At 57.1% G+C, this 26,624-nt stretch overlaps 2 protein-coding genes across 7 annotated transcripts in view; one reads left to right on the top strand and one right to left on the bottom strand.

Annotated features, from left to right (window-relative positions):
* Positions 1-10,984, top strand: part of CHRNA5 (cholinergic receptor nicotinic alpha 5 subunit) — a 36,240-nt gene extending 25,256 nt beyond the window's left edge. For 3 of the 5 annotated variants that reach the window (XM_077847828.1, XM_077847824.1, XM_077847827.1), the window contains exons 3-6: positions 2,528-2,572; positions 3,789-3,898; positions 5,383-6,211; positions 8,677-10,984. In XM_077847828.1, coding sequence (XP_077703954.1) covers positions 2,546-2,572; positions 3,789-3,898; positions 5,383-6,211; positions 8,677-8,838 — 1,128 coding nt within the window. In that variant the 5' untranslated portion in view covers positions 2,528-2,545 and the 3' untranslated portion in view covers positions 8,839-10,984. The remainder of the gene's footprint in view (positions 1-2,527; positions 2,573-3,788; positions 3,899-5,382; positions 6,212-8,676) is intronic. The other 2 variants (XM_077847825.1, XM_077847826.1) reach the window with 2 other exon arrangements.
* CHRNA3 (cholinergic receptor nicotinic alpha 3 subunit) lies at positions 1,331-25,596 on the bottom strand. 2 transcript variants are annotated; one of them, XM_077847823.1, is made up of 6 exons: positions 25,444-25,596; positions 24,184-24,323; positions 24,041-24,085; positions 23,100-23,209; positions 18,169-19,180; positions 1,331-2,330 (listed from the first exon to the last, which is right to left on the bottom strand). In XM_077847823.1, the coding sequence occupies exons 1-6, from the start codon at positions 25,517-25,519 to the stop codon at positions 2,241-2,243; spliced, it is 1,473 nt and encodes a 490-aa protein (XP_077703949.1). In that variant the 5' UTR covers positions 25,520-25,596; the 3' UTR covers positions 1,331-2,240. The 2 variants fall into 2 exon arrangements, with proteins under 2 accessions (XP_077703949.1, XP_077703948.1); XM_077847822.1 differs by lacking the exon at positions 1,331-2,330 and adding an exon at positions 11,528-12,281 and having other exon boundaries at positions 25,444-25,594.
* Positions 25,597-26,624: the final 1,028 nt, after the last annotated feature.

Genomic DNA, 26,624 nt, shown 5'->3' with positions numbered 1-26,624 from the left:
AGAGAGCTCTGGGTTCGAGAAGGCTCTCGGGAAAGTACAAACGACTACAAATAAGGGAATAAAGACTGTGTTTCCACCCCCTGGAGATGACCCATGGTGACATTTTGCTGTATTTCTTGCCAGTTGTTTGTGTGTAACTTTTCAAATTGGGATATTAATTTTGACACAATGAAGCCTTTTTTCCCCTCTTGTTTTTTGTTCCCTTACAATTTTAAAAACAGTCTTAAGGGATACCTGGGTGGCGCAGCGGTTTGGCGCCTGCCTTTGGCCCAGGGCACAATCCTGGAGACCTGGGATCGAATCCCACGTCGGGCTCCCGGTGCATGGAGCCTGCTTCTCCCTCTGCCTATGTCTCTGCCTCTCTCTCTCTCTCTGTGACTATCATAAATAAATAAAAATTAATAAAAACAGTCTTAATTCCACTGTGGGCACGCGGTGTCCTATTGGCCTCAGGTGCCCGGTCTAGTGGTCAACACCGCCCAGCACCCATTTCTCTCCTCTTGTCACATTAAGAGCGTTGCCTGCCTCGTTCCATAATCTTCATACATAAATATAATTTTAATGTCTATCCGACGTTCCGTTTATGACTTATTTAAATATTCTATTGTTGGCAGAAGTTAATTCCCATTATTTCCTTTTATAAATGACGAGTGTATTTGTATTATTAATGACAAATGCCTGAATTTGGTGGCTGCTGACTTTACCGTCAGGTCACAAAACCATCGCCCTGCGCCCCCCCCACTCCCCCCTTCACCCAGTGGCTTCTCTGCCAACGGCGCCGTGTCCTGGGGACAGCCCTGCATTTGTACTTCTGGGTTGTGTCCCATCGTACGTGGTGCTGACACGTAACAGATGCTTGGGACCTGAGGTCTCCTTGCGTCGGGCTGTGCCCCACATTTGGGGCCAGTTGTGAACTTAGGCATCACTCCTTTATCTGTGTTCCCATGGAGGACACGGGTGCCGACTGGGTCCTAGCCTCTGGTGCACAATTTGTGTGCGTTCACATTTTTCTGGGGAAAAGGTCTATCGTTTTCATTAGATTCTCAAAGCTGACCTGCTGCCTTGTGGCATCATGGGTAAGAGGTTTACCAGAACTTTCCCCGTTATTCATGACTGCATTTAGGGCTTTAGCCCCGGGGGTATGCTGCGCAGTCGGCACTCACTCTGATGCTGTGTGACTTTGGGGCAGACAGTAGGGCCGCTGCTGTGGGGCTTAAGCTCAGGAGCTTGCCATTCTAACCGGTTCCCACCAGCCGGGGCGGTTCCACACATTCCCCCCCTGGGCTGGTTCCTCTATCTGTGGGATGAAGGAACTGCACTAGATAAAATCTCCAGGTCATTTCCTTTTATTTTTAATTAAAACAATTTTTCTTAAAGATTTTATTTATCCATTCATGAGAGACACACACAGAGAGGCAGAGACACGGGCAGAGGGAGACGCAGGCTCCCCTCCAGGAGCCCGATGCGGACTCGATCCCCGGACCCCGGGGTCACGCCCTGAGCCGGACGCAGATGCTCGACCGCTGAGCCACCCCGGGGGTCCCCCCAGGTCCTCTCCAAGGACAGGTGACCTTTGGAACCATCGTGAAAGAGTGACGCCCACGCTGCACTCCCCAGATTGTTCCCGAGTTGGACTTCAGGGCCTCTGTCCTCTGCCCGCTCCTCTCCTGGGCCGCCCACCTGCTATGGAAGGCGTCCCGCCAGGCCCTGGGCCGTCTGAAGCCCTATCCTCCCTCCCAGCCTATGGGTTGCGCCCACTGCTGTGCATGTCCCCACCCGGTGTTCCGTCCTGCCAGTGGGTGTCTGTGGTTGGCACCCGGCGATCACCTGGTCTTGTACTGGTCCCACTGGCTCCGTGGTATTTCAGGGAAAATGACGGAAGTGATGTCACTTTAATTAGGCCTCGAAAGCTCAGTGACAAGCCGGTCTCAGCAAAGCTCCATCCGGGAGGTGTGAGCAGCAAGTGGCTGAGACCCCAGCTCGCCAGGAAAGTGGCCGTGCAAGCGCAGGGCAGTGACCTCAGCTCGGCCAAGGTCAGCGATGCGGCCCTGTGCTCGGCGGGGCACAGAACACTGCAGGGTTCCAGCCTGGGGACACGCGGGAACAGGTGTGACTCCGGCCCCTTCCCCCATTTCGGCTCTTCTGCAATCACCGCGTGTGTCGTAGTTCACGGCGATTCACAACTCGCTGTCCGCTTCTTCCTTCGAGTGCCAAGTGCGCGGTGACGCTGTGCTTGTTCCTTAGACCATGTCTCGGGTTTGAGGACGTAGAGTAGCTGAGTCCCTGAACGTTCCATCCAAGATGCCAGCGTGTCCTGCAGGGCAGTTTATCTGAAATACAGAGCATGTTGAAAGGAAAATGTGAAATTAGGCTGGAAAAGTGATGCTGCTTTTCCAGAGACCTGCATCGATGAGCAGGATGTAGGTACGGTGTGGATGGGGGTGTGTGCAGGAAACTGAAAATCTTTATTTAAAGCATCACTGTTTCTGTACTTGAAATCAGCCTTATTTAAATTTTTGTTTTACAGGATGAGAAAAATCAGTTAATGACAACAAACGTCTGGTTGAAGCAGGTGTGTATAAAATTCAAAAGGTCACCCACGCGGTCACTGGTGCTGCGACTGTAGGATTTTCAGAAACACAAGCAGGTGGTCTGGCGGACGGACAGGATGCCAGAGGCTCTCGTATCCGACCAGGGAGTCCTGGGGTGGCTGCTGTCCTGCAGGCGCTGTTTCCCGGGCAGAAGTCCTGGCCCCCGGGAATGTCTGTCTCGTGGGGGAAAGGAGCTAGGAGGCTGTGTTGTACCTTAACGCTGACAAGCTCGGAGGAAAGCTCACTGGGAGCGAGGGCGAGGTAGTGTCAGAGATGTACTTTTAACCAGCACAGTTGGGGAGAGCATCACTCAGAAGGTAATGTCTGAGCAAGGAGAAGAATGAGCCATGCGAGTATCTCAGGGAGAAGCGATCCAGGCAGAGAGGGGCCAGCAAGTGCAAAGGCCCTGCGGCTGCCGTGCGCCTGGTGTGTTGAAGGAGGAGCAAGCAGGCCAGTGTGGGTAGAGGTGAGTCAACTGTGGGGAGGTCAGAGAAGCAGGGGGAGGCCCCCGGTTTAGCAAGCACCTGGGCCGCTGCCAGGATTGTGGCGCTTACTTGGAGTGAGACGGAAACAGGCAATCAATTATTCTTACGCACGTAGTCCCTTTTGTAAGAAGGGCTCCTTTTTCCTCTGGGCCATCGGACCTCTGTACTCAGGTGCTGCTGTGTCCTTCCCTTTGCTCTTCCTTTATCAGCCCTAAGTTAATACCCACTACTGGTTCCCCGACCCTAACTCCCAAAAGGCACACCCCCTTTTGTGGGGGTGCGTCTTCGCATGATCACAGAATGTCCCTGTGTGGAGGCTGGACAGGTGTTCACCTCTGTGGAGGGTGTGATGAGTCCCGTTCCCCTGGCATGGACCCGTCCAGCCAAGGACACTGCAGCCGGCTCTTCCGTGGCCAGGCCAGAGCCCTGGGTGTGTCCTCGGGGGGAGGGGAGCAGGTGACACGGCTGTGAGCACCCCCCCACCGCCCCCACCACGGTCCTCATCTGTGTCTCCCAGCACCAAGGCTGCAGACACTGGAGGGGGGCTGTGCTTCCACACTCAACAAAGACACGGAGCTGAGTTTTCTCTAGGGCGAGTAGAGATGCTTTTATGTCTGGAATTTCTGGATTTGGCAAAAAGCATAGTTTCTACTATGCTTCACGGTCGATGTCATTGCAATCGGCAGCTGAGGCTGTCGTGTTTGTTCTGAAGGAGTGGACGGACGTGAAACTGAGATGGCGCCCTGGTGACTACGGAGGAATAAAAGTGATACGCGTCCCTTCCGACTCCCTCTGGACCCCAGACATCGTTTTGTTTGATAAGTAAGTCATATTCCAAATTCCGCTTTATGCTTTTAGAGGAAAACTGTATTTCTATTAGGCACTAGTGATTCTTCCTTTCGAAAACCGTCCAGCTGTAAGATCAAATGACTTGATCTTATGTGTTTTGCGAACCTGCAAATAGGGTCTGTGGATCCTCACCCCCCTTTTGAGGTGTTCTTTTGTCCTTTGATTTTTAAAACTTGTGAACCATCTGGAAAGCGCAGAACAGTGTATGGAAGTTGGGGGGTGTCACCCCTAATCAGTCCCGTTATCCCAGCCCTTGGGGTTGTTACCCCATCCCAGTTCCTGGCCGTGTGCTTTATTGGATTCCCATTGCTATTGTGAAAATAATGTTTTTGAGGGATGAGGAACAGGAGAGGGAGGGTGTTGTGCCCTTGTCCAAGATCACACAGTTGCATGTGGCGGGGTGGGGTTTACACAGGCAGCCTGGCATCTCTGTTCAGCCTCCTACTTAACAGACCAAATATTGGGCAGATTACCTTCCAGATTTGGGGATACTTAAAAAAATAGTTGAGGTCACACTTTATGTTTAAATGTGCTTCTAATTTTGCTTAAATACTGTATTGTAATTATCCAGTGACGGGGGGTGTGCACTCATCTTTATAGGTGTCCTACCCATGTCTATTTTCAGGATGGTTTTTAACTTGGAGAACAGATAATTCTGGGATCGAGTTTCAGTTTTTCTAGGATCACCCCAGAGCAAATCTGGGAATTTGTGCTTACCCTAAAGCACTTTGGAGTATTTGCAAGAACGCACTTGGCATGAAGACAGAGCAAATGCTGTGTAGAAATATTCATCTCTAAATACCGTTTCCCTGCACACTTCTCCGTATGTTAAGAGGCAAGAGGCTGTAAGGTCATAGAGGACATAGTTTCCCAGAGCATCACCTTACTCCAGGCCCCTGAAGACACTTTTGCATAAACATGAGTCTAGCAAAAGCCACATGAGTTTTAGGATAAACAATATTTCAAAGAAATCTTGTGTCGGTAGACTTCCCCAGAACATGAGTTCGCGGGGCAGCGGGGCTTAGAGGCACGGCTGAGCACTGATGCTCTTCCCTGCCCAGGCAGCAAGCACCCAGTATTTGTTGGCGGGGAATAGCGCCGTGTGGGGCGTCGAGGCACGTGGACTCAGCAGCTGGCTGCTATCCTATTGTTCAAATAGCCGAACTATGTTTTGTGAGTAAAGGGAAATCTTTCGGCCTCTAAAATCTCATGGTCCTGTGAAGTACAGGTGTGATCATCAGTCATGGGGTCCATGTGGAAGGAGTCCAGGTCTAGGAGGGTTGTCTATTTAGGGAAGACGGCCGTGAGACAGGGTCCCCTACGTGCAGCGGGTGTATCTCCTGCATCACAACCTACAGAGCATCTCATTGGCTGGGCTCCCCCCCACCCCCCAGCCTGTGACGGGCCTGCCAGGGCTCCCCGGTCTCTGTGCTGTCACGTGCGTGTGTTTATTTCAGTGCCGACGGCCGTTTTGAAGGAACCAGCACGAAAGCGGTGGTCAGGTACGACGGCACAGTCACCTGGACGCCCCCCGCGAACTACAAGAGCTCCTGTACCATAGATGTCACGTTTTTCCCATTTGATGTCCAAAACTGCTCCATGAAGTTTGGTTCCTGGACTTACGACGGATCACAGGTCGATATCATCTTGGAGGACCAAGACGTGGACAAGAGAGACTTTTTCGACAACGGAGAATGGGAGATTGTCAGCGCCACCGGGAGCAGAGGGAATAGGACGGACAGCGCCTGCTGGTACCCGTATGTCACGTACTCGTTTGTGATCAAGCGTCTGCCTCTCTTCTACACCTTGTTCCTCATCATACCCTGCATCGGGCTCTCGTTTTTAACAGTGCTGGTCTTCTACCTCCCTTCCAACGAGGGCGAGAAGATCTGCCTCTGCACGTCAGTCCTGGTCTCTCTGACTGTCTTCCTGCTGGTGATCGAGGAGATCATACCCTCATCTTCCAAAGTGATCCCCCTGATCGGAGAGTACCTGGTGTTCACCATGATTTTCGTGACTCTGTCCATCATGGTAACCGTCTTCGCCATCAACATCCACCACCGTTCCTCCTCGACGCACGACGCCATGGCACCCTGGGTGCGCAAGATCTTTCTCCACAAGCTCCCCAAGGTGCTCTGCATGAGAAGCCACGCAGACAGGTACTTCGCCCAGGCGGGGACCGGGGGCGCGGGGAGCCCGGGGGCTCCGAGAAACACGTTGGAAGCCGCGCTTGATTCGATCCGCTACATCACCAGGCACGTCAGGAAGGAGAACGACGTCCGTGAGGTCTGTGACACGTGGTGCTTACGGATGCTCGTGCGCCTGCAAGGCCGGGGAGCTGGTGGCTCGGGTCGAGGGTGGGGGTGCGGCCTGCTGCCGGCGGAGAGCTTGGCCTCGTCACCCGCGGGGGCGTCCCCAGGCCTCGCTTCCCAGGTCCCCCAGCTGCTCCTACCGTGTAGAGGAGTAACAATCCCGCCGTGGTCTTGCGGGGTTGCTTTCACTTACCTACCTTGTGTCTGAGTCTGTGCCAATCCGGAGGTACAACTTGGCACGATCATTTATCACAAGTTATTTTTTAATGAGTGAGCCTCGTGTAGGCTTTATAAACATCACCGAGATATTTTTTTTCTAGAATATGTCTTTTTGTTGTTCATTTACAAGAGAATGTCAGTGAAATTAAAAGCAGTCAGGTATTCTCGGTGTCATCTATCATATGTCAAAGTGTTCATGTGAAGGTTAGTAACAGCGCTTAAGAGTATGCTTAATTTGCTTAAAAATAAAAATTCACATAAAACTTTATTAGGGAAAGATAACTCATTGACTTCTTATTTAAGATTTAAAATATAAAAAAAAGATTTAAAATATAAGAATTGAACATGAATACATTCTACTAATGTAATTAGATTTTCTTTCAAAATGTCAAATTTCAGTCTTGTCACTATTCTTTCTCTTGTGTAATTTTTTGAAGCTATGAACCTAGTGTTTTTTTTTTTTTGTTTTTTTTTTATGATAGTCACAGAGAGAGAGAGAGAGAGAGAGAGAGAGAGGCAGAGACACAGAGGGAGAAGCAGGCTCCATGCACCGGGAGCCTGACGTGGGATTCGATCCTGGGTCTCCAGGATCACGCCCTGGGCCAAAGGCAGGTGCCAAACCGCTGTGCCACCAAGGGATCCCAAACCTAGTGTTTTTATAATTGAATCTGTTTTGAATATTCCCATGAAAATTATCTGAATTCTCATTTCTTTTTTAAAAGTTCTTTTTTTTTTTTTTTTTTTTTTTTAATTTTTATTTATTTATGATAGTCACACAGAGAGAGAGAGAGAGAGAGGCAGAGACATAGGCAGAGGGAGAAGCAGGCTCCATGCACCGGGAGCCTGACGTGGGATTCGATCCCGGGTCTCCAGGATCGCGCCCTGGGCCAAAGGCAGGCGCCAAACCGCTGCGCCACCCAGGGATCCCATGAATTCTCATTTCTGAAGCCTTTTTTAAATGGAAAAATTTGTAGCAGGTGTGGGAAGCATCAAAGCAAATCTGGTAAAATCACAGCCCTCCCCTAGAAGGAACATATAGACATATATTTCTGAAAACCTTTTAATGCTTGTGGACTTACAAAGTTTCTATTTCATGGTAGTATGATTAGTTTATGAGGTCTGAAGCGATCGATGGAGACTTAAAACATATAGGTGTTAGTTGAATAATGATTTGGATTGAGATGGGATTTTTTTTTTTTAAAGATTTTATTTATTCATGAGAGACACAGAGAGAGCAAGAGGCAGAGACACAGGCAGAGGGAGAAGCAGGCTCCATGCAGGGAGCCCAACACGGGACTCGATCCCAGGTCTCCAGGATCACGCCCCGGGCCGAAGGCAGGCGCCAAACCACTGAGCCACGCAGGGATCCCCTGAGATGGGATTTAATGAATGTCTATAAAGTGTTATTATGCATAAGGGCCAGGGCCCATCCCCCTGGAGCCAGTAAATAGATTTTATTTTCAGGGAAAGTAGAGTGTTTACAGCCCCCTGAAGTCCACATTATCCCACAACTGGGGGGCGGAGCTCCCGTGGGGGACCTCCTGCTTCACAAAGGCAGGGGTGAGGGCAGTCCCTGGAGCTCAGGGGCTGGTCTGTCTGCCCTTCCCTTGAGGTCGCTCACAACTGCGGAGCTCGCTTCCTGCTCAGGCTGCAAAATGAGGGATGAAGTGAGGTCCAGGCCGGCAGATCTGAATTCATGAGTTTAGATTAAAATGACCCCCAGGGAATCCAAAACTAAATAATGCAGGTTGTGGGGTGGGGAAGAAGATTAACCGCTAATAGTTATTATTCCGAACCAACTTTTAATTTGGCTTGAAATTAATTAGGTTCAGGCTGGATTCTCTTTGAAAACTAAAATAAGTACACAGCGGTGGGCAAGAACAAATAACAGAAATAACTATATAATAAGAATCAAAGAGATTTTAGTTTATTATAAAATAAGTAGTATATTCCTGATTTTTATTAAAAATCTATCAAAATATGCCACTTGTAATCTATGACAAATCCAAGTGTGAATTAATAGACTGCGTGGCATGTCTGAAAGCTTGTGGAGTCCCTGCCGGGAAGTGTGTCCTCGAGCTGAGCGCAGGGTTCTTCACTGCTGCGAAGTGGAAACTCATCTCGCCTCTAACCTCGTGTGTAGTATCTTAGGGTAATCGCGCAATTTTAAATCATGTATTTAATGTATGTGTGGTTTTTTTGTTTCTTTTTTTGCAACAGGTCGTTGAAGATTGGAAATTCATAGCGCAGGTGCTTGATCGGATGTTTCTGTGGACTTTTCTTCTGGTTTCAGTGGTTGGATCTCTTGGGCTTTTCGTCCCTGTTATTTATAAGTGGGCAAACATCATAGTCCCGGTTCACATTGGAGATGCAAATAAGTGATGCTTCCCAAGGGGCCGTAGTTACCAAAGGCATACGTAGCTGTGGACACTATAAAGTTAGAAAATGTAAATTGTGCCTAAAATTGGATGGCAGCCTTAGCAGAGTAACAGTTGCTAACATAGGTTTATCTTAATAGACTGTCCACTGGAACATTTTACCTGCATGACTGAAGCACTTGCTGACTCCACATCTGGTCCAAAAATAGCAGGAGAGTATATGAACTGTGCTAGTGAGAAAATCACATGTGGATCATGGCAAATAACACCCTTTGTAATCAAAAGTGAAGCTCATCTTTTGATTGTGTCAGAAAACTCCGGTTGCATTTGGAGATTGATTTCAGAGCTTTTCCTGCGTTTGGTAAAGGTACACATTTTAAGTCTCTGTCCTGTATCCGTGGGGAGCGGCCGGCCTTCGGCGTGGGTTCTGCTGCTGTGCTCAGTAAGCGAGCTACGTGGTTTGATCACGACTTAATGTGATGCTGAGTTTCTATGACTGACATTTTCAAAAATGGGAATTCCTTTAAGGCTTACTTTTTTCCTTAGCTGCTCCAACTGAACAATTATTGTATTATTTTTGTAGCTTGCTGTCCATTACAAAATCATACAATAGACAACCCCTGTGGACATGTGCTAATACCTCCTTAACATTAATTCCAAGCCCTTTGTCTACATTTTCCACAATTAATCATCTTCTGTATAAATTGTAGCATTTCTGTATTCTTCATCTTAGAACAGTCCTCTGCAATTAAGTGAATCCCAGTTTTAAAACTTAAAAAAAGAAAAGTCTATGGATACTATCAAATTGTACTGTGAAGAAGCCATCCTCCGAGATGAAAGGTGGTTTCTAGGTGGTAGAAGCACCTCGCTACACGTGGGATTCCGTGGTCCCAACAGTAGCAGCGCTAGAGCCTTCCGGTTGCGAGGGCCTGCAGAGGTCACGGCCTCGGCCTCTCACTGCGTCACCGTCCTCAGGACGGACGGTCCGTCCCAGGCGAAGGAGCCAGACTCTGCATCTCGGTGGCGCGAGCCGCTGGGCCGGGGAGAGCACAGATGAAAGCGCTGCTGCCTCTGACGCAGCTCCTAGCTCCGGAGAGAACCAGTGCCTTCTGTCTAGTGGTAGCCGTCCGGGGGCGAGCCAACGCGGGAAGGCAGAGGCGGGCCTCCTCCCTGTGTTCGATCCCAGGCACACGCTCACGGTCATTTCACAAGTGATCGTTCGGTTTGAGGAGTGTGAATGCCCGGTAGCTATCTATCCCTGGTGCCTCCTCAGTCCGCGGTACTGTTATTTAAGGTTCTGTAAGGAAACACATTTTACAGAAATCTCCCTCTGACCTCCTGAAACACAAGTCACAGCCGCCTGCATTTCGTCAGTTTTATTTCTGCAGCCAAAGCATCAGAATGACTGAGGGGGAGATCGAGCTGGTCTCCGCAAAGCCCCCCTCCTCGTGGCGCCTGCTCACCCGCCGCCTGCAGCACACAAGGCTCCACGGCAGCGGTTCTCGATCTGGCAGTTTTGCCCTCCAGGGGACACCTGGGTTTTGGAGACATTTTTGGTTGCCCGACCGGCAGGGGACCGGAGCCGTGTCACTGGCGTCTAGCGGGCACAGGCCGGGGGGCCTGAAGGTCCCACGATGTACAGGACAGTCCTTCGAGCGCCGCACTATCTGGCAGAAACACCGGTGCAGCCCAGGCCGGGAACTGCTGGCCAGGGCGTTGCCGGCCGTGACTGCAACGCCAGGCCAGCTCCTCACACGCAGGACCCAGGGCCGATGCGGGCTAGGGGCGCAGGCTCCGTGGTGGGGCGCGGCGGACCGGGGTGCTGGGGTCCCGGAGGCAGCGGGCGGGGTGTTGCTGAAATAGTCCCGAACTTCGAGGAGATTGCAGCTACCCAAGAAAACCCTCGGGAAACCTGTGATACTGACCCAAACAGAGGCTCGCATTTCTGAACAAGTTTTCCTGTTCAGTTAGGCCTCAACCACTCACTACAAACACGGAAACGGTTTTCTTATTTAGGCCACTTTTACATATTCTGTAGTAGAGCATACTACTTAACATTGCAGAAAAACTGTATTTTGACATTTCTTTACCAAAAAGGCTGCTTAAATTTTCATTCATCTATAATAAATACGCTTGACGTTTTTCCTGCATGAATCCTTTTTGATAAAATCAAGACAACTGGATAAATAAGCAAACCTTGAAATGCCACAAACAATGCTGGTAGCTTGATGATAGGAGATGGGAGAAAGCCAATAAAACTCTTGGAAGAAAACAGGAGAAATTCTTTACAACACTTGAGTTGGCAGTGATTTCTTGGATGTGACACAAAAGAGCACAGGTGACAAAAAACTGACAAACTGGAATTAATGAAAATTTAAGATTTTGTGCATCAGAAGACACTCCACAGGGTGAAAAGACAACCCACAGAGTGAGAGAAAATATTTACAAACCACATGTCTGATAGGAGGATAGCATCTGGAATAATTAGAGAACTCCTAAAACTTAACAAAATAACCCAAACAGCTCAGTTGAGAAATGAAAAAGGGCCCGAACAGACGACATCTCTCCAAAGAAGATGACACACAGCCCACAGGCACGGGAGAGGATGCTCAGCGTGACTCATCATCACGTAAATGCAAATCAAAACCGCAGGGAGGTGTCGGCTGTTATCAGGGAACCAGTGCTGCAGGTGTCGGCTGTTATCAGGGAACCAGTGCTGCTGCGGATGCGGATGCGGGGACCGAGCCCTCGGGGAGTGCAACATGGTGCAGCCACGGTGCAAAACAGGAGGCTGTTTAACTTTAACTTCCGCAAAAAGTTAAAAATAGGGTTACTGCGGGAGCCAATCCACGGCTGGGCACGGACGCCAGAGAACGGAAGGCAGGGCCTCCAGCACGTCCCTGTCCGGCCGGTTCACAGCAGCACGACTGGTGGCAGCCGCACTGCGGAGCCGCCCAAGTGGCCCTCGAAGCCGCTACACACGCAGGAGCGTCCTCAGCCTTGGAGACAAGGACGTCTGACACCTGCTGCGACACGGCGGAGCCTTGAGGACATTCTGATCCATGAAATAGGCTGGTCACAGAAGGACAGACCCTGCGCGTTGGCTCGTGTGGGGCAAGGTAGGCGAGGTCCTACAAGCCGAGCACCTGGGCGCGGGGGTGGGGGTGGGGGGACTGCGTGGCAGCGCCACGGTGTGTCCCACCAGGACCTGCGCGCCCAGAGAGGATGAAGATGGCAACAGCCGCGGATCCATGCACTTCCCCACGGGAGAGCCGCCCATCCCCCCCACGAGAACGGCCCCCGGCAAGCGCTGGGCGCTCAGGCCTCGTCCCTGGCCAGCAGGGGTTGCAGAAACAGCCCCGCGGTGCCCAGAATGCACACCAGGATGAAAACCCACAGAAAAATGCGGTCGATGACCATGGCAACATACTTCCAGTCGTCCTGGATCTGAAAAACAGAAATAAACGCTGTGAAAGAGGAAAAAATAAAGCACGACAGGAAGGCAGAGTGAACAGGGTTTCGGTACTGAGCATCGGATACACACGCGGCAGCAGAGCCGCCCTGCCGCCAACACGCGAGAAACCTCGGGTCCTAGTGGGGTCTGAGGAGCGCCACCATCCTCACGTTTCTCCTCGTGCGCTGCGAGAAACACGTGTAAACTATTCACGGCTACTCTGCTGGGATCAGCGAGTTCCCAGCGCACTCAGCTGGCCCAACGGGTAGAGCCACATAGGGCCTGTGGCTCCTGATTTCGGGGTTGTGAGTTCAAGCCCCACATTGGATATAGGGCTTTCTGTAAAAAAAAAAAAAAAAAACCTACAAATTTCTTAACATATATAATCTATTTTTTTTCTTTCTTTTAAAAAATATTTTATTTCTTAGAGAGCACAAACAGCAGGGAGGGGCAGAGGGAGAGGGAGAAGCAGAGTCCCCACTAGGCAGGGAGCCCAATGCAGGACTAGATCCCAGGACCCCGAGATCACGACCTGAGCCGAGGGCAGATGCTTCACCAACAGAGCTCCCCAGGTGCCCCATACATTATTTTTTTCTAACCTGATTTCTAATTCATAAGGCTAATAAAGGCAGTTATTGACTTGTGCCCCTGTGGGAGGACTCCTGGACCTCGTGAGAGTAGCTGAAACAACCCACCCGTCATTTACCACCGCTTCCAGGTACTGTTCTTACCCAGTTTTAGTTACTAATTTCCTCTGAGCATCTGTTTCCATATAAAAGAAGCATAGTGGGGCAAGGCCATCTTTGTCATCCCCACGGCCCCTCCCCAGGTCCAAGCAAGCGAAGATCCTCTTCCCCTGTGAGGCCAAAGTATCACAGAATTCTGCGCAGTGATCGGAGAGGCTGAGAATCAGAAATAATTGCTGACAATAAAGTAAGAGATGGAAGAAAGCAGGACTAATAGCATATAACGCAGCTTTGGTTCAGGCTTGAAATAGGAAGGAGCATTGTGTGTTAATTATACTCCTAGACAACTCAGAAAGCAAGGAAACTATAATTGAATTGAAAAAGAGAGAACCCATGAATCAACTGATTTTGAAGAAATAATCACATAATAAAGAGGCAGCATGTGATTTAGTAATTTAATTAAGTGCAGTGAAATGGGGCCGGGAGACAGGAGACAAGCGTTTTCTTATGAGCTGAAGTAGATGCGGGCCCCTGCAGACAGCCTCAGCTAAAATTAGACTTGTAATGCCATGTTTGCCAGGTAGTCCATTCGAATTCCTGAGACTGTGGCTTGTAAGTGCCGCAGACGCACAATAGACCCTGTGATCCCGCCCCGCTGCGCTGCCAGCTACGCCCCGGTGGCTGCAGGCAGAGGGTGAAGCAGACACTGATTTCAATCCTAGTGTCTGAGAAATTGTGACCTCTCGTCACCTCGATTTGTCTGTAAAATGCAGGTACGAACAGAACTCAGCGTCCTCTATCCTGCACCCTCCCTTCCCACGACCCTCAGTTTCTTTCCCGCGATTAAGACCCTCTCGTGGTTTGTCTGCCTCTCTGATTTTATTTTTCCTTCCCTTCCCCTATGTTCCTCTGTTTTGCTTCTTAAATTCCACATATGAATCAAACCATAATTCTCTTTCTGACTTATTTCGCTCAGCATGATACCCTCTAGTTCCATCCACAGCGTTGCAAATGGCAAGAGCCCATTCTTCCGATGGCTGAGTCATGCCCCATCTACACTGCATCTGTATCCGTCCACCTGTCGGAGGCCATCTCAGCTCCCCCCACAGGCTGGCTCTCGTGGACACTGCTGCCGAGGCGCCCCCTCGGATCACCGCATCTGCGTCTACAGGGTAAATCCCCAGTAGCGCAGTTGCTGGGTCGCACGGGAGCTCTGTATTCGATGAGCCACCGACGTCTGAAGCTAATGCACTCTGTGTTAATTCGTTGACTTTAGATAGTAAAAACCAGCAGTGCTCGCTGGGCGGTGAGTGAGAAGACGTGCTGGCACGTGGCACCATGACGATGCCTCAGGATCGCCACGCTGATAGACCACCTTTCTCTGACTACGGATCCTCCTCTAACAGCAGTTTGCGGACCGCACCCGGTGCCCGTGAGCACAAGCTGCACCAAGAGCCGGCTGCGAACTAACTTGTAGTCTAGCTGCTAGAGTCTTGGAGGCATGATGATACGGGCCGTTTTCTGGAAACTTTGGAACTAATGATAACAGAGAAGCATCAGGCAAGATGCTGAACTAGCACAAGATCTTGGCTGGTTCTCTCAGCCTGGCCCTGGAACATTCCAGAAGCAAGAGGAGCCTTGTGTGCTGGGGGCTGGCCGCTCCCGGCCAGGTGGGGCCTCCCGAGGGTGGGCTGGGGACAGCTTTGGACTGTGCTCTTCTCACCCCCCATGCCTTGCATCTTTGCAGCCTGTCCACACCCCGCCCAGAGGGGCAGGTGCACGGATGACACTGTGGCGGAGGCGAAACGTCAGGAGGCCAAGCCGTCCCTTGAGCAACAAGGTCACCCGGCGGGAAGGAGGCACCTCTGAAGGGCCCTGGTCTAGTCTGAGGCCACGTGGGCCTTCTGGAGCCTCCCCAAACACAACCCAGCAAGGATGGCTGAACCCCCAGGAGAAGTGACTTTACCGGGCCTCCGACACAAACTACCAGTTGAAAGGAAATTCACGCGACAGGTTAAGGATTTAAATAAAACATGAGACCCGCGGAGATGACAAAGTATTAGAAACACAAAGTAGAATAAACAGGGTCACGGCACCAAATCAGACAAGTCAAGGAAAAGTCTGAAAACATAGGACAGCCAGTAGGAGGGACCAGCGAGGAGGGTGGGGGGGGCAGGTAGGGGAGGGGTGAGGGGAGGGGGCAGGAGGGACCTGCGAGGAGGGTGAGGGCGGGGGCGGGGAGGCAGGGCTGGGCCGAGGCTTCAGGCTCCATCGCGATGGGGGGGGTGGGGGGGGTGGGGAGCAGCCTTGTCGTGGTTTTCAAGTAAAAGAATGTCAAGTCTAGACTTTAGTCTCCAGCTGAGCCCTTACAAATGAGTGTTTCAGGCCTCGAAGCACGTGGTCCCTGAATGCTCAGCCGCGGTCCCGGAGAGGTCGGCACAGGGGTGCGGGGGGGGGGGGGGCTGGGGGGTGGCGCAGGGGTGCGGGGAGGGGTGCGGGGGGCGGAGAGGGCGGCGCAGGGGTGTGGGGGGGACGGAGAGGGCGGCGCAGGGGTCGGGGGAGCGCGCTGAGGGCGCCTGGCGGGCCGGGGGCGGGCGCAGGTGCCTCGCGGGGCCGGGGGGCCCAGCAGTGAGGACTCCGGCTCCGGACCCGGTTCAGACTCGGCGGCGCAGAGCAGGAACCAGGCGGGAAGGAAGAATCCGCGGGGGCAGGGCAGGGGGCGACCTGCGGGCCCCGCGGCACCGGCACCGATGGGCGACCCGCGCCTCCCCCAGCAGCAGGCGGGCGGTGGCGGGACCAAGAGCCCCGGACACCCCTGCGCAGGCCGGCGCGCACCTCTCTGACCGCAAGGACGGCTCCACCGCTGGAGCTTCCCCGGAGCCCCCCGGAGCCCCCACCCCGAGCTGCCCCCGGAGCCCCCCCCAGCCCTGCTGGAGCCCCCATTGGAGCCCCCTCCGTCCCCGGAGCCGCCCCTGGAGCTGCCCCCGGAGCCCCCCTTCCCCTGGAGCCCCCACCAGCCCCCTGCAGGCCCCTGCTGGAGCCCCCATTGGAGCCCCCCCCCCGCCAGAGCTGCCCCTTGAGCTGCCCCCAGAGCCCCCCGAACCCCCCCAGCTGCCCCCGGAGCCCCCTGGAGCCGCTGTTTCCCGGACCATCCACCAAGAGCGTGTCCAGGGGGCCCCAACCCTGAGGGTTGATACAACCAAGCTCCTTACTGAGGAGACCAAGTGCGAACCCGCGGTGACCCCAAAAGCAGCCGCGGGGGTGGGGGGCGCACAGTCGTGCTCCAGCCTTGCAGTGAGGTTCTGGGGACCACAGGCCCTGGACAGGAAGTCTCCCAGGGAGCTGGCACCCACCACCTGCGGGCTCTGTGCGGCTGCACAGATTCCTGCTATTTCTGGAAGGACGGCGCCCCCCGGGGGACCCCCTGCTGCCAGTTTGCCGCTGACCTATCTTCCCGGCATCTCAGCAGCGGCTTCCCTTCTAGTGTCACTTTTACCAAGTGTCCTCCACTGCGGGAGCCCAGGGTGCAGCTCCCGACCCACGGCCACACACCTGCATCCTTCCTAAGCTTCTGGCTTGCTTGGGGCCTGGTGGGCGGGCAGGGCAGGGCAGGGTGCAGCGCCCGCAAGCGCCATGAGCCTCGGAGAGGTCTCAGGACCTCGCACTGGGCTCCACCGCTTGCTCCCACGGAAGTTAAACGTGTGCGGGCCTTGTTGGCCAGACTGCGGGGCTGTGATAGTCACCGCAGCACTCGTGGGTGGGGTGCGGGGACAGGCGGCCCCTCATGCCCCCACTTGCACACCGGCCAGAGCGGGCAGGGAGGGGCTGTCATCCAGGCCCATTGGGGCTAATCACCCACCCGAGCTTCGGGCCCCGAGGTCTGGCAATGAGCTCTTTGCTACTAAGCAACTTAAGGCAGAGCCAATTCATTTTAAAGCAGAGCTTCTTAGAAAATTAGGATTCTGATAACCTCGTGGGGAAACAGAGGGGTCAGGAGGAGCCGGACGTATAATATTAGTAGAAAACCTCCCTCCTAGTACTTGACGTTGGTTTCCGTGTAAGATCTGTGGAGATACAAGTTCACCCAATTAAATACAATGAGCAGGAGAGTGTGAGGGGATGCCTCACGAAAGAAAGTACACAGACGGCCAGTAAGGGTCTGAAAAAGTCACTACTCAGCAGGGAGAAGCCAACTGGAACAGCAAGGAGGCACCAGCTCACAGGTGTTGGGGTCGGGGTGTGCGGTCCCGGTGCTCTCAGACAATCCGGGGCTGGGTACCTGCTGGCCCCGCACCCGGAAACCTCGCAGTATCCCCGAGGTTAAAGGTATCTCTCCGAAGCCCTCGGCCACCCCACTGCTCACGTATGTCCAAGGAACACGAATGTAGATGTTCAGCAGGGCACACGGGTAGGAACACGGACGGCGCCTTTCCTCACAATAGCCCCAAACCAGAAGGGCCAAGTGCAGCAGCTGCGGGATGAAGCGGCAGCACGCGGCCCAGCCCGGCTGTGGACGTTACACAACAGGAACAACCAGGACAAACCTCAAAGACCTTTTGCTGAAGGAAGGAGGTCAGACGCGGGAGGATGTGTGCTGTGCAATTCCATTTATATAAGGTCCAAGGAAGGTAACCAGAGTCCAGGGGGTCAGGATCGGTCATGGTGGGGGGTCACGGGGAAGGGGCACTGGAACCACCCCCACGTCCTTACTCAGCTCAGGGTGACAGGTGTGTACACATAACACAAAAGAGGCGTGTACTTGGGGCGCTGGGGGCTCAGTCAGTGAAGCGGGTGCCTTCGGCTCAGGTCAGGGCCTCGGGGTCCTGGGGTCGAGCCCCGTGCGGGGAATTTGCTCCTCCCCCTGCCTCTCCCCCCCCACCCCCTTGTTGCGCTCACTCTGTCTCTCATGCCCTCTGCTAGACAAGACAAGAGGCATACAGCCAATGCCTAAGGGGGGGCAAACAGAATTGGAAAGTGACACCTGGGACGCGGCTGCCCAGGGCTGGGGAGGAGGCTAGTCCAGCGCCCTTTTCCGGCTCCTCTGCAACCGGGTCCCGCCAGGCCTGGGCGGGGCCGCACTGCCCGCAGGGATGCAGCACATGCAGGGACAGCTCCCTGGACAGGGCAGCCCGCTGGGCCCCGGCTCTAACGTCACCCACGCCAAGCGTCTGCCGAGGGGAGTAACACATCTTACCTCTTTGGCGTCGTTTTGTGCTTTCATGTTCTCGGCGATATACTTGACGCTCTGGATGGCTTCTTTGATTTCCGGTGACAGGGCCGAGAGGGATAGCGCGGCACTGATGGACTCAGAACTGGAGCTCCTGGGGAGGTTGGCGCTGAAGTTGGAGATTTTTATCCTGCGGTGGCGGCAGTGGCTGCATGCGCCGTCCTGGCAGGCGCAGCCTTCCTTGCAGCCTCTGGTCTCGGCGCGGCGGAAGCAGTTCAGGGTGGAGAGCTCTGCGTGGTACGAGGGCCTGGGCTTCTGGGCGTGGCCGTCGCTGCCTGCCGGACGGGTCATGAACATGACCCTGGGAAGCAAGTGCAGGAAGATGGTCTTCACCCACGTGGGCATCGTGTGCGTGGTCGGGGTTCTGTAATGCACGTTGAGCACGAAGACCGTGATGACGATGGACAGCGTGACGAAGATCATGGTGAAAAGCAGGTACTCGCCGATGAGCGGGATGACCAGCGAGGTGGAGGGGATGGTCTCGGTGATGACCAGGAGAAACACGGTCAGGGACAGCAGCACGGAGATGCAGAGCGTCACCTTCTCGCCGCAGTCGGACGGCAGGTAGAAGACGAGCACGGTGAGGAAGGAGATGAGCAGGCAGGGGATGATGAGGTTGATGGTGTAGAAGAGCGGCAGGCGGCGGATGTAGAGCGAGTACGTGATGTCGGGGTAGATCTCCTCGCAGCAGTTGTACTTGATGTCGTGCTTGTAGCCGGGGGCCTTGATGATGGCCCACTCGCCGCTCTCCCAGTAGTCCTTGAGGTTCATGGAGGAGCCGATGAGGACCAGGTCGATTTTGGCCTTGTCGTAGGACCAGGAGCCGAACTTCATGGTGCAATTTTGGTAATCAAATGGAAAGTAGGTCACGTCGATCTTGCACGAGCTCTTAAAGATGGCGGGAGGAATCCAAGTCACCTCCCCCGTGTACTTGAGGAGAGCTTTGGTCTTGTCATCCACCTGGAAGTCCCCGACAGCACTGCGGAGACACATGCCATTACCACTGCTGCCCCGGGCCAGCTTCTCATACAGCCCGCGGCAGGTGCAAGGTGCCACCTGTAAAGCTGCCCCATGGGAGAGCTCACCCTGTGCGTGCTCGCCACCCCGCCACCCACTCCCGGGCACCTCCCTGCGCCCTCCAAGACTCCGATGTTTACTGGGACTCCCAAGTGCCATAAAGGGTCTGCTTCCCCTACAAGCACCTGGGGGGATGTCGTCCTTGAGGCAGGAGACCTTGGGGATATTTGCCCCTTCTGCCGTGGCTTAGACCTCGGACCTGGTCAACACCTCATTCGGGCTCCGGCAGGCACCTCCCGTGTGCACACGGGCGTGTGAGGCCAGGCTGTGGGGCCCACTCCCCGCCGGTGTGACCCTGCTCTGCCCACCCCCACCCCCCACACCCCAGGGCTCCTCTGGGTCAACAATCACGGTTTCTGATTCTTTGTCTTTCAAATCCTGCACTAGGGCTCCTCTGCCTTCCAGGTCCGGAGCTGCCCCCACTTCCTCCCCTGTCTACACAGAGCCCGACCGACCGAGTCGCAGGGACAGGGCAGTGGGCCCTGCAGGGGGACCCCAGGGCCCCGCACTCCGCATCAAGCCCCGCAGAGGGACCCACCCCGTCCACCTCGGGAGCTAGAAGGAGGACAACGGGCGTTTTGGGAGAGCCAAGCGCTCCGTGTCCCTTAGCCGGACCGCGTGAGACAGAGGGACGCGTCCTGCCAGTCCCCGCCTCCATCTCCGGAGCCTTGGTGGCCCCCGTGAAGACCCCAAGGCTCCGCCTCTGCTCCCTGCCGTGCGGTGCCCGCTTTCTTATGCCATTCCTCCCAGCTCTGGCTCCACGAGCCGCCGGTGCCAGCCTCATCCTCCCGAAGGACCCCCGAGGCCTGCTTGGGGCCGAGAGGAGCCCCGGAGGACAGAGGCCCCAGGGCAACCTCCTGCGGAGCCCAGGCTCAACGAAACCCATGGCCTCGGGCCCCCATCCTAGGGGCGAAGCAGCCACCCTGTCCCTGGGGCTACGGCCACCCCAGGGTGGACGGCAGAGGGGCTGCGGCCGAGACTGGCCCAGAGTCCAAACCACTGGCTCCCAGGCCCGCTCCAGTCCAGCGCCCGCATCCTCCTGGAGGGGAAGCCAGCATGGGACCCCGGGGGTCCCACCCAGAATTGGCGGCGGAGCCTCGACCCCGCGGGGCCTGGGGCCCAAGTGAGGGGTTGCAAAACCACCTGTGCGCCCAAAGGCCAAACACCAGGGATCAGTGTGCCTGGGGGTTGGTGTCCGTTTCTGCTTGTTTCCGGGGATCCGGACCCGAAGGCCTGTCTGCCGGGCGGCAGCGTGCACTCTGGCCTCCGCCACTAGCAAGCAGGGGAGACCAAGGCCTCGGCGGCACAGCAGCGGCCAGACAGGGACTGAAAAGAATGACCTGAAAATAAATGGCCTCTGCCTCGGGGTGTCCGGAGCCAGCGGGCAGCAAGAGACGGGGTGGGAGGGGTCCGGGTGCCCTGCGAGGGGAAGAGGAGGCGGGTGGGTGCGCGACCCCGAGGGCTTGCTCTAGGGGAGCCTGAGCTTCGCGGGGGGAAGGGCATCGAGCCGTGTGGACACTGTCTCCGAATTCCCTGCAGTGGGAAGACAGGCAGCAGGAGGACAAAGGAAAGCCCCCTGACCACGTCCCCAAAGTCAGGTCATCGCAACCCCAGCAGCTTCAGAGTAGGAGTGTGGGGACCAGAGCGAGCGCGGGGGCCTGCCTGCAACCGTGGGGGGCCGGCCGGGTGGGGGACAGGGAGGTCCTGCGTCCCCAGGCCCCAGACACAGAATCCACCTGTGTAGAAGCCTTGGGAGGGGGAACAGTGAGATGGGGCCACAGCTTCCGGCCTGCAGAGAACCGAGAAGGTGGTGGGGTGCACAGAGGGCCTGCGGGCAAGGCCCCCGGGGCCGCTGCGGGCTCGAGGTCTCCCCCAAACTCCCTCCTCGGAGCACAGAGACCCACCTCCGAGAAAAATGCTGCTTAGGGTAGGACCCCGGTTAAACGGAGTCGGAAACGGGTTGAGAAGAGAAAGAAGATGTTCACAGGCTAGAGGAGCAGCACGGCAGCCGTGCCCACCCAGGCCCCCCCCCCGGCCCAGAGGCTCCCAGGCGTCCACAACGTTCAGCAAAGGCCACGTCTGCGCAGGAGCGTCGGCGGGGCTGCGGTGCGAGAGGCGTGCACGCGCGAAGCTCCAAGCCCCAAGCGGAAGCCCGCGCCCGGGGGTAGCCCCAGAGCAGGCGGGTAACCTGATTTACAGGCTGAGGCCACTAAGCCACGAGTGGGAGCCCACGGAGCGGCCAAGCAGAGGCTAAGCGCGTGGCTGGAGCGCAGCAGGTGAATCGAGACTCGGCGGCTGGGGAAAGAATCAGGGAGAGAAACAAAACCACCCCAGAAGCAAAGCCCGAAAGCAGCAAGACGCCATGGCGCGCACGGCCGCGGGCACCCAGGGAGGGGACAACCGTCTACATGGAGCAGGAACGAGAGCCCAAGAGAAGAATCGAGACACCGCCGGAGAAGTTCAGGGTGCGAGCACAAGGGCCCGAGAGGAAGACCAGCGCAGCGGAACAGATCTGTCCCGGGACCGAGGAAACAGCTTGTCGCGTGGCCGGGGCAGGGCTCGGGCGAGGGAAGCCGCATGTCCGGGACGGTCCTGCTGCGCTGCGTGGCCCCGGCGAGCCCGTCGGTGTCCCTTCCCCTCGCAGGGCCACCCAACTTCACCCGAGCACACAGATTTTCACAGCGACACCTCGTACCCGAAGACAGGGTCAGCGTTTCAGAGATGTTCATGGAAGCCGGGGCTCGGCCATGGGTTTATGTCCCCTGCCTGGTACCAGAGGGGCTGCTGTGAGTCGTGAGCTCGTCACCGTTTGTGCCCGTGTGTCCTCTGAGGGTGCCGTGGCCCCGGGCACGTCCCGTGCATGGCCATGCAGTGAACCCAAGCTCTAACTGGGAGGCAGGAGCTGCTGGGTCCCTCTCAGGAGACTCCCTGTGCCCTCTGCTCCTCGCCACACCCCACCTGCAGTGTCTCCCCGAGGCCCAGCTTTGTTAGGCTCATACCCTGATGCCCCCCGGCTGTTCGCCCACGGCTGCCAGCAAGGAAGCAGCTCTAACATTCAAATTATGACATTAGAATTTTTGCACATTTTCTTGATTCTAGCTTAGTTAGCAACGGTTCCCCACGCCGCAGCCACCTCCCCCGCGGCCCCTGGGTCAGGAGGCTGCTGGGGCTGCTCCTGTGCTGCAGACCAGCAGGGCCTCTTGTGTCCCAGTTGTGTGGAGACTCCATCTACAAACACAAGTTGTATGAAAGAAGCCTCGATGAGCGATGCTTTTCCTTGGAAAACCAGTAAAAACACCCAAGCCGAACCACGGCCCTCTGTGGAGTGGCGCAAGACCCTTCTTTTAGCCAGCGACTAGAAAGTGGGATTCGGCCGGAAATATACCTTCAGTCCTAATGGTTGCGACATATTTAGCGTCTGCTAATCCTGCACAAAGAACCTGAACTCAGAACATGTTTGCCCACGACGCAGCTTAGCTGTGGACACGGCCAGGTGCTCAGGCTGGTTTTGGAGGTGCCACGGTGGGCAGGCTGGGACCCACAGAGGAAGAGCCTACAAGACGCGGGGCACCAGAGGCAGGGGTGTGGGGCTCTCTGTGGTCCTGGCCTTCGGGGCCCATCGGCCCTGGTGGGGGCCCTGGTGGCCGGCTCCCCACCCCGGCCGCACCCTGGGACACTGCCCTCCCGGGTGTGGCAGGCGGCAGGAGTCAGGGTGTGTATCTCCGGCACCGGGCATACAGTAGGTGCTCAGTAAATCCCTGCGGCACTCATCCAGGCAGCCGCCCTGGAAAGGGCCCAGGCCGAGGGCCGCCAGCACTCACTTGTTGTACAGCACAATGTCTGGCTTCCAGATCTTCTGCGCAGGGACGCGCATGAACTCCGCCCCATCGTAGTCCGCGGGGTTCCACTTCAGCTTGTAGTCGTTCCAGATCTGCAGAGAGGCGGCAGGGGCAGGGGAGCAGGGGGCAGGGCCCACACAGTCTCCTCCCTCTGCGGGGGCCCCATCTCCGTGGTGCGGATGCGGGGGTTGGGGGGACAGCTCGGGCTGAGTGTGCCAGCCACCTCCAGGGCAAGCGGCACGGATCACCAGGGTCTTGTAGCCGCTGTGGGCGCAGGCCGGCCGGTCTGTGCCTGAGTGCCCGCGGTTTACACGCCCGAGTGGCTCTCCAGGGCGGCTGGGCACATGTCCCCCCAGTCCCGAGGACAGGCGCTAACCCTCCTTGGGGTTAAGCAGCCTGGTGTGGGAGGGGTTCTGGGGAAGGAGCCGTGAACCCGCTGGGGCCCGACAAGGGACGGGGCAAAGGCTGGGGGTGGCAGGCGCAGTGGGGGGGCACTGCACCCTCCTGGCCGCGACCGTTGCAGGAGTCCAGGGAGGCACTGGTCAAGGTGCGGACAGAGCCCCCAGGGGTGGGGCAAGTGGGGGGCCGGTTTCTCGGCCTCGCTCTGACAGGGGAGCCCGGAGCCCCTGCCCCCGCGCTACCAAAGGAGCTGACAGCATCTGATTCTACGAACAACGGTTCCTGCACGAAGGGGAGGAGATGGCGGGGGACAGCAGCGCAGGTCTGTGCCCGTCTGCTGTGTGTGGAGGTCTCTCCCTCCAGGCGGCACTGGGGTCTTGAGGGCCCGGCCAGGGGGACCACGCAGCAGTGCAGGGACCCCAGCCCAGGGGGCCCCCCGCAGGGCCAGTCGCCGGTCCTCCCGGTGGCGCAGCAGGTGCAGCGGTCACCATTAGAGGCAGCAGCGCGCCAGGCCCCTCACTCACTTGTTTCAGCCACAGGTTGGTCTCCATGATCTGGTTTACTTCGTCCTGGAGGAGGCGACAGCGACCGTGACTACAGACCTAGGCGGCTGGGGAAGGCTCCGCGGAGGACCACACCCCACGGCCGCGCCCAGCTCTGCACTCACCACCTTCACCAGCTGAGACATGGACACCTCGAACTGGATGATGACCGGTTCCGATACGTTGGCCACAGGCCGGATGATCTCGTTGTAATCCTCGAACAGCCGCTCAAACAGGCGGTGCTCAGCCTCGGAGGCCAGGGCCCCTGAGGGAAGCAGCCGTCACCCTTCCCTGGCCAGGGACACCACCCACCACGGTCTCACCACGGGCCTGTGGAGCTCCAAACTTCAGACGAGGCCCACTCCCCCCGAGTTACAGAGAAGGAAACTGAGGCCCATGAGACAGCCGGGGTCACACATCCAGGGGGAGACCGTGGTCACAAGCCTGGGCTGGAAGGTGGGTAGATCTGGTGCAAACCCTGCCCGGCTGCCTGGAGGCTGCGTAAGCTTGGAACTTGTTTCTTTACCTGTGAGCATCCATCGCCTCTGTCCACTCGGTGGGCTGCTAGTGGGGGGTCCGGGGTGAGAGCCAGCACTCCCCTCACCTGCTACGCAGCCCAGGTATGGCCACCACTTCCAGGAAGCACCATGGCCAGTCCATGCCCAGGGCTCGGTCCCCCGCTGTTGGAGCCCCACCCCGGTGCCGCCGCCCCTCCAGCCTGCCCAGCACCCTGCAGGGGGTTGGCCCCCAGCCCTCTAAGAAGCTGGGCATCTCCGTGGCTCCGTGATCTGGGAGTGGGACCCCGGGTCCTGCTGGATCTTTTTCCGGCCTCATCAAAGACTTGACCCCCCCCCAGAGGGGGATGGAGGGGTGGGGGGTGGGGTGGGGAGGCCACCCCTTGGTTGCTAAGCGCCTGCCAGTCAGCTGCCTGCCTTCCCACTTGCAGGTCGGAGGGCAGGATCCCTGGGAAGGCTAAGCCAGCTTGCCTCACTTGGAATGGTCTTGCCTGCTGTGCCCCCAAACAGTGGGGTCCTCAGCCGCGAGGGGCAGGAGGTCCCCCGACACGTCCCCCTTCAGCCCTGCCCAGGCGGTGTCAGCCAGCCCCTGGCGCCGGGGCCCTCCTCCTGCCCGGGCTCCTCTCCCACCCGCAGGGGGCGGGCGTGGGGGGCGCGGCCCCAGGATCGCAGCGATGGCCCCTCCCGTAGGTGGCAGCGGCCTCCTCTCCCGCCATCCCCGGCCTCAGTTTCCCCATCTGTTGGTAGCACGAGCGCGTGGGCTGGATGCGCAGTGGAACCGACGCCCGGGGCGCCCACTCCGTAACCCCCGCGCCTCTGGGTGGAGGGGTGGCCGTAGGGGAAACGGGGGCCCCCCGCCCTCGCCCCTACCTGGCGGCAGCAGCACCAGCAGCAGCAGCAGCGGCGGGAGCAGCGGGACCCCGGCTCTGCGCGGGTGGCCGCCCATGCTCCCCGCAGAGTCCCGGGTGGCTCCGGCGCAGCCCGAGGAGAGCCGGACGGTGGGGGGGAGGGGCGATGCCGGGGCGCGGGGCTGGGGCAGGGCGCGGAGCTGGGGCGCGGGGTGCAGAGCCGGGGCGCGGGGTGCAGAGCCGGACGGTGGGGGGGCGCGGGGCGCGATGCTGGGGCGCGGGGCTGGATGCGGGGCCCGATGATGGGGCGCGAGCCGGACGCCAAGACGCGGGGCGCGGAGCTGGGGCGGAGCTGGGGCGCGGGGTGCAGAGCCAGACGGTGGGGGGATGGCGCGATGCCGGGGCGCGGAACTGGGGCGCGGAGCTGGGGCGCGGGGCTGGTGCTGGAGCCGTCCGCTGGCCCCTCCCGCGGGTGTGCGCGGAGGCTCGGCTGCTGCGCGCGGCGGCGGCGGAGGCGGGGCGTGCGGGGCTGCCCTGCCTCCCTCCCGCGGTGGAGCCCCCCCCCACCCCGAGCGCCGGCGGGGGGAGGGCCGCGGGGCGCAGGAGAGGCAGGGACACGCCCTCCAAGCGGGGCTCGGTCCGGCGCCTTAAGGACGCGCGAGGTCTCGCCGGCGGGTACTGCGATGCCTCGCGCCGTCCTGCTGCGGGGGCGCGGCTGGGGCCGGGGGACGCCCCCCGTGCGCAGCCGCTGGTACCGCTGGGGATGGAGGAGGGGCTGCGGGCCCCGGGCTGTTTGAAGGGCTCCTCGTTAAGGAGTGAAGAGAACGAAAGACCTGAGGCTGCGAGGTGCAGCCCGGGAGGCTCCTGGCTTCCGCGCCCCCCACCCGCGGCGGGGGCACCTGCGACTCAGGCCTCTCTGTTATTCCCAGGATGGGTTGCTTTAAACCCAAACCAAAGGAGACCTTTTGCAGGACTCAGTAAATGCCAGAATTGGGGCCAATCTCTCGGGCCCCTTGTAGCGCATTCTCATTATCGAGGTAAAAGCCCCTAGATTTGAAAAATATTGCAACTCAGGTATGCAACCAAGAACTTGTATCCAGAAGATATAAAGTACCCTGAAAACTCAGAAGTAAGAGTAGATAGATATGAGGGTTTTGTTGGGGGTGAGGCAAGTGTTCTGAAACTGGATTATGGTGATAAATT

Source organism: Canis aureus, chromosome 14, assembly GCF_053574225.1.
Source record: "Canis aureus isolate CA01 chromosome 14, VMU_Caureus_v.1.0, whole genome shotgun sequence".
Classification (NCBI taxonomy): Eukaryota; Metazoa; Chordata; class Mammalia; order Carnivora; family Canidae; genus Canis; species Canis aureus.
The sequence above is the reverse complement of the archived record's forward strand: the minus strand, read 5'-3'. Positions and strand labels throughout refer to the sequence as shown.